General features: G+C 26.2%; 1 protein-coding gene across 1 annotated transcript; it reads right to left on the bottom strand.

Moving 5' to 3' along the window:
* Window positions 1–342: 342 nt before the first annotated feature.
* On the bottom strand, window positions 343–1,807 carry LOC132922429 (uracil phosphoribosyltransferase homolog). Its single transcript, XM_060985941.1, has 5 exons — window positions 1,477–1,807; window positions 1,223–1,415; window positions 1,018–1,162; window positions 826–956; window positions 343–746 (listed from the first exon to the last, which is right to left on the bottom strand). Exons 1-5 carry the CDS (start codon window positions 1,593–1,595, stop codon window positions 672–674), a joined length of 663 nt encoding a protein of 220 aa, XP_060841924.1. The 5' UTR covers window positions 1,596–1,807; the 3' UTR covers window positions 343–671.
* Between the last annotated feature and the right edge of the window lie 11,409 nt (window positions 1,808–13,216).

Genomic DNA, 13,216 nt, shown 5'->3' with positions numbered 1-13,216 from the left:
CTACTAACTTCATTTTAGTTGTATTAACATTAGTTATCCTGTAATGGCATTTAAATATCTCAATTTATAAAAGTTTATACCATATGGTTAAAGGTTAAAAAAAATGTAGTTTGGTTCATTATGGTGAGTGTTATGTTTTAGAATAGATGAATAAATTAAAATAGTTCATGTACCTTTATAGAGACAAATTTTCATTACAAAATACACAACCCATCGCAATGTTGATTCTTATAAATTTAAAATATAAGTTATATAAAATGTATCAAAATAATTAAAAACTGTTTATAACTGATTGTTTATTTTTTACCTACCCATTTTATTTAAAGGATAATTTATAAAAACTTAAAATTAAATCATTTATTCAAATTTAATACTGTAAATAAACAGCTTTATATTGAATACATTTCAGTCGAAATATAAAAGTTCTTAGAACAAAATTATAATTAATTACCTATCTATGTAATAACAATAACAAAAATTGTCGAAATAAAGTTATAAGATGTTGTAAATTGTATCTTATGATTAAAATTGACCGATAGGAAAAAATTGTTGAAAAAAAAATATATAATTAAGTCTGTTTAAATTGGTCACATTGTAATTTGCATGGTAAAAGTCTTACTTACCAAAAATGTAATGTTGTGCAAATATTAATAATAAATTAAATAACATATTTAATCAGTACCAAAATATTTTTGGCCAAAATGATTGGGCGCGATGTGATAAAGTTCTGATGTTAGTATGGTCATCTAAGCATAAAAGTCATAAAAATAATTTAATAAATATTGAGTCGAAGATTTATAAAGGTTATTTGAAAATAAAACAAACCAATGGGAATGCTGTGGTTATAGTTTGAGCAGCAATAGGTGTAGTAAATAAGTTTGATAGAATTATATTGTCTTCAGCCACCCGATGTTCCTTTAATACATTTACTGCTTTAATAACAGTATTACCAGTACCTAAAAACAATGTATTATTGTGTGTATTGTCTGGGTAATTTTTCATCAATGCATTACTTACTCATTATTGGATACATTAATAAAACTTTCCTATCAGCTATATCATGAGGAAATTTTGCATATACCACACGGGCTTCATGAGTATCTGAATCTGATTCTACCAATATTTTACCAATGCGTATCGATCGACAACAGTCTCGTAGACCCTTAACAATCAAACAATGATACATTTCAAATAGGTTGTTAAAGTATTATGAAATTCTTACTTGTTCCATAGCCTCCCCACTACGTACAATACTGACACCACAGTTACCTCTTTGGTATTTGGTACCTTTGTAGTAATTACCAGTAGGTGTCATAACCATACAAGTATCAAATGGTAACTGGTTTAAGCTTTCCTCAATGACTAGACGAATAAGACGGTCAGCATAAAATTTGAAATCCGTTCGACTTGTGTTTCTGTGGACCGTACGAACGCTTAGTTTCATAAATGCATTCGTATCGGATACCACAAACTTACTTGTCTCTAAGTATGGTCTGCAGTTCTCGGACCTGGTCATTGGAGCGCAACAGCTTTAATTTAGGACCAAACTCGTAGGCTGGACTAGTAGAGTTTACTTTCTCACATTGAGCGGACATGATTAGTCAAAAACTGATCACAAAATGCAAACTTGGTAAAAAATAAATAATAAATAATATACGATTCAATACCGTATTACCGTGTACTTAATAATTAATACGTTTACCAGTTACCTACGAAGCTTTAGTGTAATAACTAAAAAATAAAAACTAATAATACTTTAACTAATAGTTTTTGAATAATAGAATATTGATATTTGATTGTCTTGCCTTTGATACATAACCTACAAAAAGGCTCACTTTTAGTAAATAGATAGACGATGATAATGCAAACGCAATGAGCGCCAAATTTAAAAAATGTGATATCATCAACCAATTTACCAATATTATTTATCAATTTATCAGTAAGTTAGAACATATTACTTATGTCTTAAAAATGTGCATACCTACATTTTTATAATAATTATGTATTTATATTGATAATTGATTAATGATTACATAAAAACATATTGTGTGGTATGAATCATTTTTATTTTTTAACTTTCCTCAGTCTGCAGTCAGTCATTAGACAAATTAAGTAAGGAACTCGATCCAACGATTTAAAACTGAGTTCCAAGTGCAACATTATTTATACACAGACTCGTGGGGAGTTTCGTTTCAAAAAACCACTAGATTTTTAAACAATATATTTCTATTTTATGTTAGTATACATATTAGTTATAAATGTTATAACACATAGACATGTTAGGTACATATATTATATAATATATATAATATGAAATTAGAAATGTAATTTATGTTATTCGCTTATTACATTTAGCCTAAAAAGAAATTTTATTATATGATTATGATATATTTTGAGGCAAACCGGATTAATAAAAAATATTAACGCTTTTATTCAAAATACATATAACTACAGGGTGCGGCAGTCAAATCCGACGATTTAAAAAAATTTAAAAAAAATAGAAAAAATTTTTTTTTATTAATTTTTCGCCAAACAAATAAAAACTACACAAGTGGAATTTTATGTTATTTTACAGTCCGATCACTAGGCCAAGTTCTTTGCTGTGACGCCTGGCTGACTTTCGGGGACTTCTCCTTACTGCTTGTCTCACCCGCTCTACATTTTTTTGAATCCGACTAGTTTTTTTACTACCACTTCTGTTTTGAGTCGTGTTAGCTATGGTTTCAAAGTTTTTTACCCATTGTCGGCAAAACGCACGTTGAGCGCCTACGAAACTATCATTTTTTTTTTTGTAATACGCTTTTACCACGAACGCACGCTGTTCACTCGACCAATGCTTCATGATTACTAAATTCCGGGTATTTAAAAGCGATAAGAACATTCCCGAAATCTCTACCACTTTAGCCCTGTCAACCAGTTCTTGTTAAAAACCGTCGGGATTGATTGCCGCACCCTGTATAATATAGGTAATAAACTAATAACTAATAAGTATTTACTTTTATCTTTTAATAATGAAGTGTTCGGCAAGAGAGAGATCGTTGGACGGAAGGAGAGGGCTACCAGCGTGACTATAAGAACGAAAAAACTAATTCGTTTTAACAAATACATTTACTGGTCTAAAAACAAAAAAAATTAAAAATCATAAAATTTATTAAATTTTTCAATTTATTCATTCACAAAAATTTTAATTCATATTTATTTTTATGTAAAACAATTCACGCGTTAGGTTTAGTCGCTCTCCCATTTATAGTAAAATATTAATAATTGTATTAACACAAATTTTTTTTTTAATATATGATGAGCCCTTCCCTTGCACACCCTTCCTATACCACGGCACCACCATCAATCGAATCACTGTACAGTACAATATGTCAATAGATATGTATAAATAACTATTATTTGCATGTATAGATACTCTGCATTATAAAATATACTGTGCAGCGTTGAGCGTATACAGCATAGATACATGCATATTAATTTGGTAATTAATTAATTGATATACAGGTATAGGTTCAGTCGTTCAAGGTATGTAATATTCCATGTTTCGGGGACTATAAATTATAATTTACAACCTACACAATATGTGTTCAGTTGTGACCACATTGCACATACAGAAGGTACATGGTACATTACATACCACTGCAGGTCATTGGTCACTGGTCGTATACCGTATACCGACTTGAGTATGGCTGTATTATGTACTCTCCCGTTTGTTATATTATTATAATACAGTTATATAATTATACAACATATTATATTAGATTCATAGCGGACCAATGATCATATTATATTGATTTTATAATGGTGATGTGTATTTCTTCATTTCATAGACACCGAGCGGAGTGAAGATATTTTTTGGTTTTTGGACGAGTAAAAATGATTGAATGTTTTTTTAAGCCACATGCGTATTGTCTATCTCGGTCAAATTATAAATCACAAAGTCGATTTCCTGCAAACTGAGATTTACACTAAAACCGAGATAGTGCCATATTTTATAATATTTCATTTTTTCACGGGAGAAGTCGGTTTATACAGCTGAAGAAGGTATTTAATAAATATTAAAAAATAATATTATAATATTTACAATATACTTATTTGAGTTAAATATTTTTTATTTTGTTATAATTCATAAAACATAGCATTTTTCCAATAAATACTTCGAATAAAAGATTATTGTTGATTTTTGAATTTCTATAGAATTAATAGAATTTCGAGCATTTTTAGGTGACATTGATTTTCCGAAGGGAATAAGAGTGATCCATAATCAAGTTTGAACTAGATGAGTGCTTTCTGGACTTGATAAGTACGGAGGAATGAGCTCCCCATAAGGTAATATCAGATAAAGTTTTTATAATTGTTTTAGGTATAGAATATGAGGTATCCAGGAACATTTTTGATCTAATATTATACCAAGAATTTTAATATTTTTGTTGTTTTTGATTACATGTTTATCTATGCTGATTGAAATTTTATTTTTATTTTTGTTGTTGAATATTATGAGTTTGGTTTTCTCGGCTGAAAATTTGAAGCCAGATGTACTTGATCACTTAATTAGTTCATTATAGTGGTGTCTTGTAGTATTTGTTGTATAGTCAATAGTCATAAGGTTGTGGCTATGGTATAAAATAGAGAAATTATAGGCATATAGCATTTTGATATCGAATGGAAACCCCTCTGTTCGCTGTTCCATACATCAATACGAAATTCTCAGTCCGGATACAACTGCAATTATTCACAATCTATTTATTTAATTAAAAAACGAAAAATATGAACCATCCTTAAGTCAAGTTTATTTTGTATGTATCTAAAATATTACGTATTAAAATTTAAGTCACTATCAAACCAATAGCCAGCGCTGACGCGGTTTTTATTTTCAATAAAAAAAAAAAATCTTTAAATAGACTATTTTAAGATCGTATTAAATTGTTTAGCTACTGCATTGGCACAATCATTACTAATCTACCTATTTTGACTTGATTATAGATTTCTTATTTATACATTATACATTAAATTATTCTCGTAAGTAATTAATTTATCCTGTTTTAGTAAAAACTGAACTCTACATTTATCACGTTTTGTATAAATACTTATTATCTTACAAATAGTATCTATAACTGAATTAGGTTTTCCTTTTATACAATGATAATTTAATTGTGCCATATAATAAGTAGGTAGGTAGGTACTTACATTTATTAAATGTATGGTATGGTATGTATTATGTATCTTATGTAACATAAGTTATGTTTATGATGTTTAGAATTAAAGTTATATTTTGAGTGAAGCACTAAGCAGTTGATGTTATTGAATAATTAAATATCGTTTACTATATGACTCTAAGTATCTACTTTAAAGTGAATTTTGTTTACAGCCAATTAAATATTGTTTTGGTGATGTTGAATTTTAATGTTTGTTAAACAGATAGTACAATATTTTATTTAACTAAACGAAATTTAGTATTTTTTTTTAAGTATTTATGTTTAGTTAACATAAATTAGATTTATTCAAAAATAAAATAATATTACATTATAACCTAAGAACTAAATACGTTTCAGTCCCCCGAGGATTTACCGTCTAAATGTCTAATTTAGATTTGTGGAATAAGTACTGTGGATAATTTTCATCATTCTAACTACGTTATAAATATATTAAATCTCCGTGGGATTGTTTGTATGTCTGTATATAAATATATAATAATATTTTAAACATAAGGTAAGTACCTCATACTTATTAAGTATTTTAAAAATGTCATAAACGAATATAATATTATGTTGTTATTACGAGTTATGATTTGAATATAATAATTATATGACCTACACTCTAATTTAGTATTTTATACTAGAAAGATATTGTGATGATTATAAACGTAAACCAAAGTTTAAGAAAACTTACATATTTTATTTCTTTAATCTTAAAATAAGAACATTTTTTTTATTTGTAGTACTAATATTAAAAGAGAGGTGTGAGTAATAATTATTAATTACATTGAGATTTTTTGGGAAATTGCAGTAATACAATGTTTTTGTTCAATTCTATATCAATTTTTTTTTTTTTTAATTATTTACCTTCATAAATATCTTCATGCTACTTTATAATATGTAAAATTCATTACTGTAGACTGTAAGTAAGAAACTAAAAAAGTGCTGGTAACTAGTAAGCCTTTCAATAGCATGTACATGAAAGAAGGGTGGATTTAAATGTTCGCATAAACCGATAGTTGATGGGTGTTATTAAAAAACACTAAAAGTTGTATGGAAATAAACAATTCAAAGATAATACGAGTATTTAAGTGCAACTATAATGCCGTTTAATAAATTATAATTAAAGGTTAGAGGACTCAGGTCGGAGCTGGATCTTAAATGATACCATTACATAATGCTACGTCGAAATTAAGCCCCATTAAACTATTAGTTTCCTAATGTGCGTAGCCATCTGGGAATATTATACCAGCAAAGTGACTTACCCTTTTACTTCTGGTACGATTTTTTCTTATATAGTTATAAAGGATTATCAATAATAATATATAAGTACAAATTAAATTTATTAATTCTAATTAATTGTTTTATATTTTAGACAGCAAGAAAATTATTAGTTTTAAAATAAAATATTTACATATATTTAATATCTATAATAAATAATATAATAAGTACACTTTACGAAGAAAGAAAAAAAGAAATAAGGGAGACATAATGAGTATAGAAAATATCCATTGATATCACTATAAATAATATATACATGGGTATATAATAGCATTAATACATTAACTAAAACTGAGTTCGATAATTGATTTTTTTTTTATATAAATTTAAGTAATATATGTAAAACGATCTCTGGATCATATTCTTTTCAGTCAACGGATTGTATCAGATAGATCTAGAGAAGATTTAAATGATTATGTAGCTAATTATATGGAATCGTTTGTAGAATTTATATGCTATAATGGGAATGTCCATCATGTTGAAATCATTAAGGAGGGTTCGATTACTAACATACCACAGCTAGAACATAGGTTATTGTTCTGAGGGATATTGAATGGAAGGATTGTATTATTTTTATATTTGAGTTTTTGGATACTCCCCAAAATTGGATTCCATAAGTGAGTGGCCAAAGAGAGGATGAGTAGTTTGTATATAAATATTTTTTTTTTGCAGTGATAGTTCGGATTTTAATAGGGAACGCAATTGAAGAAGTGTACGATTTAAAGCTTTTCTTTTTGTTTTGATGTGAATTGCTTATATATATATTTTATAGAATTTAAAAAAGACAATGGTATTAAAATTCTTAATAATAATAAATCATTAAATCAAACGAAGCTATAGAATCCATATACTCGTATTTTAGTTTAAGCTATTTATTTTCAAGTACAGATGATTTCCTTTTTAATATACATTTAAGGGTTTTCGTATAGAAAAGTATAGTGACACTTGGGTGTAATTTATATTTAATATTATACGTATCATTTTAAATTGAGTTATTAAGTTATGTTTTGTTATAAAACAGATAAATTATTTTAGTAACTTTATGTATTTTTTCAGGTGTTAATTTAATTTATGAACTGATTGTAGGTATGTATTAGAGTGTAAAAATGAAATTCATAAATATAAAAATCATTTCATACTTAATTTTTTTTCAAGATAAATGTAATATATTATAATGTTTAATATATATTTGACAGCCATCAGATAAATAGAAAATATTGGCAGTGATACAGATTACAAAAATCTGACACACTGCCAAAATAAAAACATCGTTTGCAGTTAACTTATATGAGGACACTGTGGTTATAGGTACCTACCCTTTCAATGATGATAAAAAAGGTACATCCTATTTATGTAAAATTCTGACGTGTAAAACCAAAATGTTATGTGAATTTGCAGAGAATAAATCATACAATATTATAGTGTGTACCTACCTATATTATACCTCGTTTTATCTAACCATAACAAAATCCAGGATATGTATTATTTATTCGTTTTCGTATCTGCATGCATGTATTTGAGAAAAATGCTATAAAGAATTATATAACAGATATAGAATGCACATGTTATATTATTGATACATTGGTGATTACTATTAGGGGATGATTTATATACTTAAGTAAGTTTTTTGTTGTTGTCTTTTTACACAATTTAGTCAGTAAATTCAAAAAATTGCTTAGGATGAATACAAATTATTGACTTTTTATTAACTTTGTATATTTGTTAAATATTTATAATACATATTTTGACTACAAAAGTACAAACACGAAAAATTCAATCCTTTTAGTATACTACACCAAACTGATGTTAAGGCCAGATACCAGGTTTTTGATGAAAAACTTTAAATCTATTAAACATTTCATGAATTTATTTGAGTTGGACTAAAAAAAATGGTCAAACTAATGATTTTATTATGAATTGTGTATTTTTTTTCCTAAGACAAAATAGCAGAAAAGAATGAACTTTAGTAGAAAATAGTATCTAGTTTTTACTTTGGTGTGTTTGATTCACTATACTTTTCAAAATAATTGAGAAAGACTAATCCCTTCAGTAAGCCATTACGGAAAAATGGGAATACGAAACAAGTTTTCGATCAAATCGATTTTTTTCTTTTATTATAATATTCAAAATAGCGTAGATTGGAGCTTCCCAAACTTTACAAGGTAGTTACAATGCATTTTGGTAGGTATATGTTTAAATTTTAGCGATTTACAACATAGTAATGATCTTTTTTTCAGTGTTGATTGGTGTTTTAGCGATAAATTTCGTCACAGTGTCGCGGTAGCACGCCTCTGGTATCTATATTCTATACACTATTGTAATTGTCACTGATAATTATGATCAATGATAAAACTAAATTCGAATGTAAAATAAAGTTATACAAAAAACACTGTATCTTATTTATTTAAATTTATACTCGAATTTAAACATAAAATTGTTTTATATACCTACAGTGGAACGTTGATTATCTACATCAATTTTGATAGAGAGGGGTGCGGATAATCGATTTTGTACTGATAATCAAATAATGAATAAAAATATACTATGAACATGAACATGGATTTAAATGTTTTATATAGTTAAAATAAAACTAATGTGCTGATGTGTATAAAGTGTGGATATCATACGATAAAATAAATAAATATGTATTGTTAAAAGTATGTGATATAATTAATTTAAATTTAAAATTCTAAAATATAAAATAAATATATATATATTTTTAAAGTCTGTAGTATATTAATTGACATACAGAAAATTGACGCTTCACTGTATATATTTTATTGTAATCTAATATTAGATATTTTATATTATAAAAAATATGTATAAGAATGTAATTGCCACCTTCATTTTGAGAACATTGCCGTAGATAGTAAATACTTGAATTTATCACCAAATATTTAAATTTTAAATTAAAGTTTTCAAGTTATGATATAATTTTTAAAGTATTTTTGTTTTTTTTTTCATTTATTTATAGGTATTAGACAATTAATATTAAATAGTTTTTGAAACGTACCCGCAAAATTACTTTTTTTTATATATTATTTTTCCATGAAATTACATGATATAAATATTACTCCTCTAAACGTATTAACTTTGATAATAAATTTATTTAATATAATATATAAAATACCGATTTTGAGTAATCTCAACTCTCAAGTGCGTGGTTGGAATTATTTTAATATTTAAGATAATTTTTAAATTTAATTGTAGTAAAATAGTTTGAGACATCTGGATAAATACTCAGGACTAATGATAAATTGATTTTATATCGCGTTCTCTATACATCTACGTATATTGGTATTTATAATATTATAAATAAAAGTAATTCTAGCAGTGGTCTAAAAACAAAACTTTTATATTGTTTTTAACTTGTGCCGTATCTTGTTTATAGATTTACAAGCATATCTATACTTTGAAGTTTAAACCTTGTGACATATATACAACTATACAAGTACATACGCATTTTTATTGTTAGATTCGCATACTTATATGAAACAGAAAGTTCATCTAGTGGCTATCAATATTTATGACCTTTCGAGTGTATAATATATTATTGCAATAATGTGTAGGTATATGTTACGGTAAAAGTACGAATATTGGTAAAACTTAGGATACACAAAATAGTTTGGTCAAACTTCGAATGATTTCTGTAGTTCGGAATTTTACAAACAAGATTTGGTTAATCTTAGGATAAACAACTAGTGTTGGTAAAAGTCTGAAATTGTTTATCAATTATGTGTTTAATAATATTAATTATTATTTAAGTATACCAAGTATTTTGTTAGCTCCTCTCTAGTGTCCCTACTAGTATATTAGATAGATACACATTTATATTATAATTAATTATTATTTATTATAATATATTGTATTTACTTGTATATTATTATCACGAATTATTATATTTCGGTCGACTTTGGGAATTTTTGTTTCGACATTAATACAAATCATGATAATGAAAGACATTGCACAATACACGGGTACCTACTTATACAATCAATAAATAATTAGCCAAAAATGTACCTACCTATGTGATAAAAGTTGTTCCTACAAAACAATGTGTCGTATACATAAAATTTAGTTTAAGATACAGAACAGGTTAATAAGATAGATAATAAATTGAAATCTAAACCTATTGAAAATAATTTTACGAGCAGTATTCGTTTTATAAATTAAAAATTAAAAATTTTTAGAATCGGCAATAATTCCAAACAATATAATTGCTATTCGTCAAGTAATATCACAACTGTCTTTGACTGGTGGATAAGGATTGATAAGGTGCGATTGCTTAAAAAAAATATATATAATTAATAGATGTGCCGATTAAAAAATGTATTGTGTAATTTAAGATGCTACAGTAACTAAGCCTGCACAAATAAATAAATTATTAATGTAATAATCATAATATTTAATAATAAATTTATTCTAAATTCGAATATATTAGGTATTATAGATACAATAGTAAAATACAATATATAATATATAATAATTAATAATAATATAAATGTGTACCTATCTAAGGAGAGTAGGGAGAATCTAATAAAGTACTTAGTATACTTAAATAATAATAATAATAATTATTAATAACACATAATTGGTAAAAAATTTCAGACTTTTACCAATGCTAATTGTTTATCCAAGATTAACTAAATCTTCTTTGTAAAAGTCCAAACTACAGAAATCATTCGGAGTTTGACCAAACTATTTTTTGTCCGAAATTCGGACATTTTTCGATTGCAGTCAGTAAAACCTAAGATTTACCGGTATTCGTATTTTACCGAAACATATGTATTTATATACCTACTATAAATGCGTATATTATAACAGTGCCGTCAGTGCTTCTTAACCTTTTTTGTTATAGAGCCCCCTAAATTTAATGTAAAACTGTCAAGGCCCCTCTCAATCAGAATCATTAATTATTTTTTCTTAATGATATACTAAATTTACATGCACTATTTCACACAAATAAATTATTAAAATGTAAATTATATAATATAATAATATTTATATAATAATTAAATAATCAAAAATATTTTATATTAAATAAATATTTCAAGGCCCCCCAGTCATATAGCCACGGCCCCCTATTTTACCGAAACATATATATATATATATATAAACCTACTATAAATGTGTATATTATAATATTTAAATACTGTTTGGAACAAACTATAGTCTAGTGAAGTGCATATTAATTATCCATAAGAAATGTAATTAATTTAAACTAGTACGTATTGCGGTTTGTGTAAATGTACAAAAACCAAACATTTTTTTCTCAAACAAAGTCAAATAAGTCAAACAGTTCACTGCAGAATGCTGCAAGGGTTAAGTTAGGATTTTTTAGATAGAAATACTTTCTGAAATTAAGAATATATAATGCTTACTAAAACAACTTTAAAGGAAAAACATTTTAAGTAAATTACAGTCGATTATAAATCTGCAGTATAAAATTAGAGACTGGTGGTGGTGGTGGTGGTATGTAAGTGTATTCGCCGATTTTCTCTCTACCTCGACATATACGCCTATTTTGCAATCGGTGGGTGTTAACCCGAGTGCTTCGTAGTGCACATACATACATCAACGATAAATTGCTCATACATCCGTAATGATAATAATATATTACGATGTTTTTCTACCAATATGAGCGAGGTATATCTGCAGTTGCCTATAATATATATGGTGTTCCGAATAATTTTCCGTTTTGCGAGTGCCATTCAAAAATAGCGTTTTTACTATAACTACGGTACGATATAGTTTTAACCCTTAACCCACTCACCAGTTTTACATATAAAATCATAATAACGATATTGTATGTGGCTAGGTATATTACATCTGAGCTGCTTTTATGAGTTAAGGTCTGAATCGTATAATATTTGTTACGGAAATGGTGAAGAGCATACCTGCAGCATACACGTTTGATTCCTACAGTATTGCGATTACATTTAAATCACCAACGTTTATATAATATAGGTATATACAACGTACGATTTGAAAGATCCGTACATATAAAAAAAATAATAAGTATATATTGAACTTATATAATAACTTTTAAAGAATACATTTCGTACTTTCGTAGTATTTTACATAATATATGTAATACTTTTTGAAAAAAGTATTTATAGTTTCATTTACTGTAGAAAAAAAATGTATTAAAATATTTGAAAAAGAACGCAAATATATATACCAGAGTAAAATATATATGAACTTAAAATAATATTCATATATTTTATTATATTGTATATTTTATGTATTTCTCATATCAAATACAGTATCATTTAATAATTAATATATTATATCGTTTATTTGGTGAACAGAAGGATAAAATTTCGTCTTATATTCTAATATTACCATTTAAGTACTTTGGTCCATTTTTAAATTCATTGAAATAATTATTTATGAAACAATATTAATTATTATAGTGTATCAACTAAGAATTGTGTTCAATTAAAATTGTTAAGTGGTGCTTTAAAATTTAAGTAGGGAGTACCTAACTACATAATTGGATTCGTTCCTATACACTATACAGTCAAATACTCGCATAATATATAAATTATATGAATGCATAATCATTATATAGACGATAGATTACATGTATAATATAATCAAATAAACTATATAGTTATATTACTAATTTTCAGTTACTAAGTATTAATTATTTTATTAAACAAAAACAAAATTATTAATTTATAATAATTAATAAGTTATAATAATTATAATATTGAGGATAATCGTTATTACTGGTA

This window comes from Rhopalosiphum padi, chromosome 2 (assembly GCF_020882245.1).
Source record: "Rhopalosiphum padi isolate XX-2018 chromosome 2, ASM2088224v1, whole genome shotgun sequence".
NCBI lineage: Eukaryota > Metazoa > Arthropoda > Insecta > Hemiptera > Aphididae > Rhopalosiphum > Rhopalosiphum padi.
The sequence above is the reverse complement of the archived record's forward strand: the minus strand, read 5'-3'. Positions and strand labels throughout refer to the sequence as shown.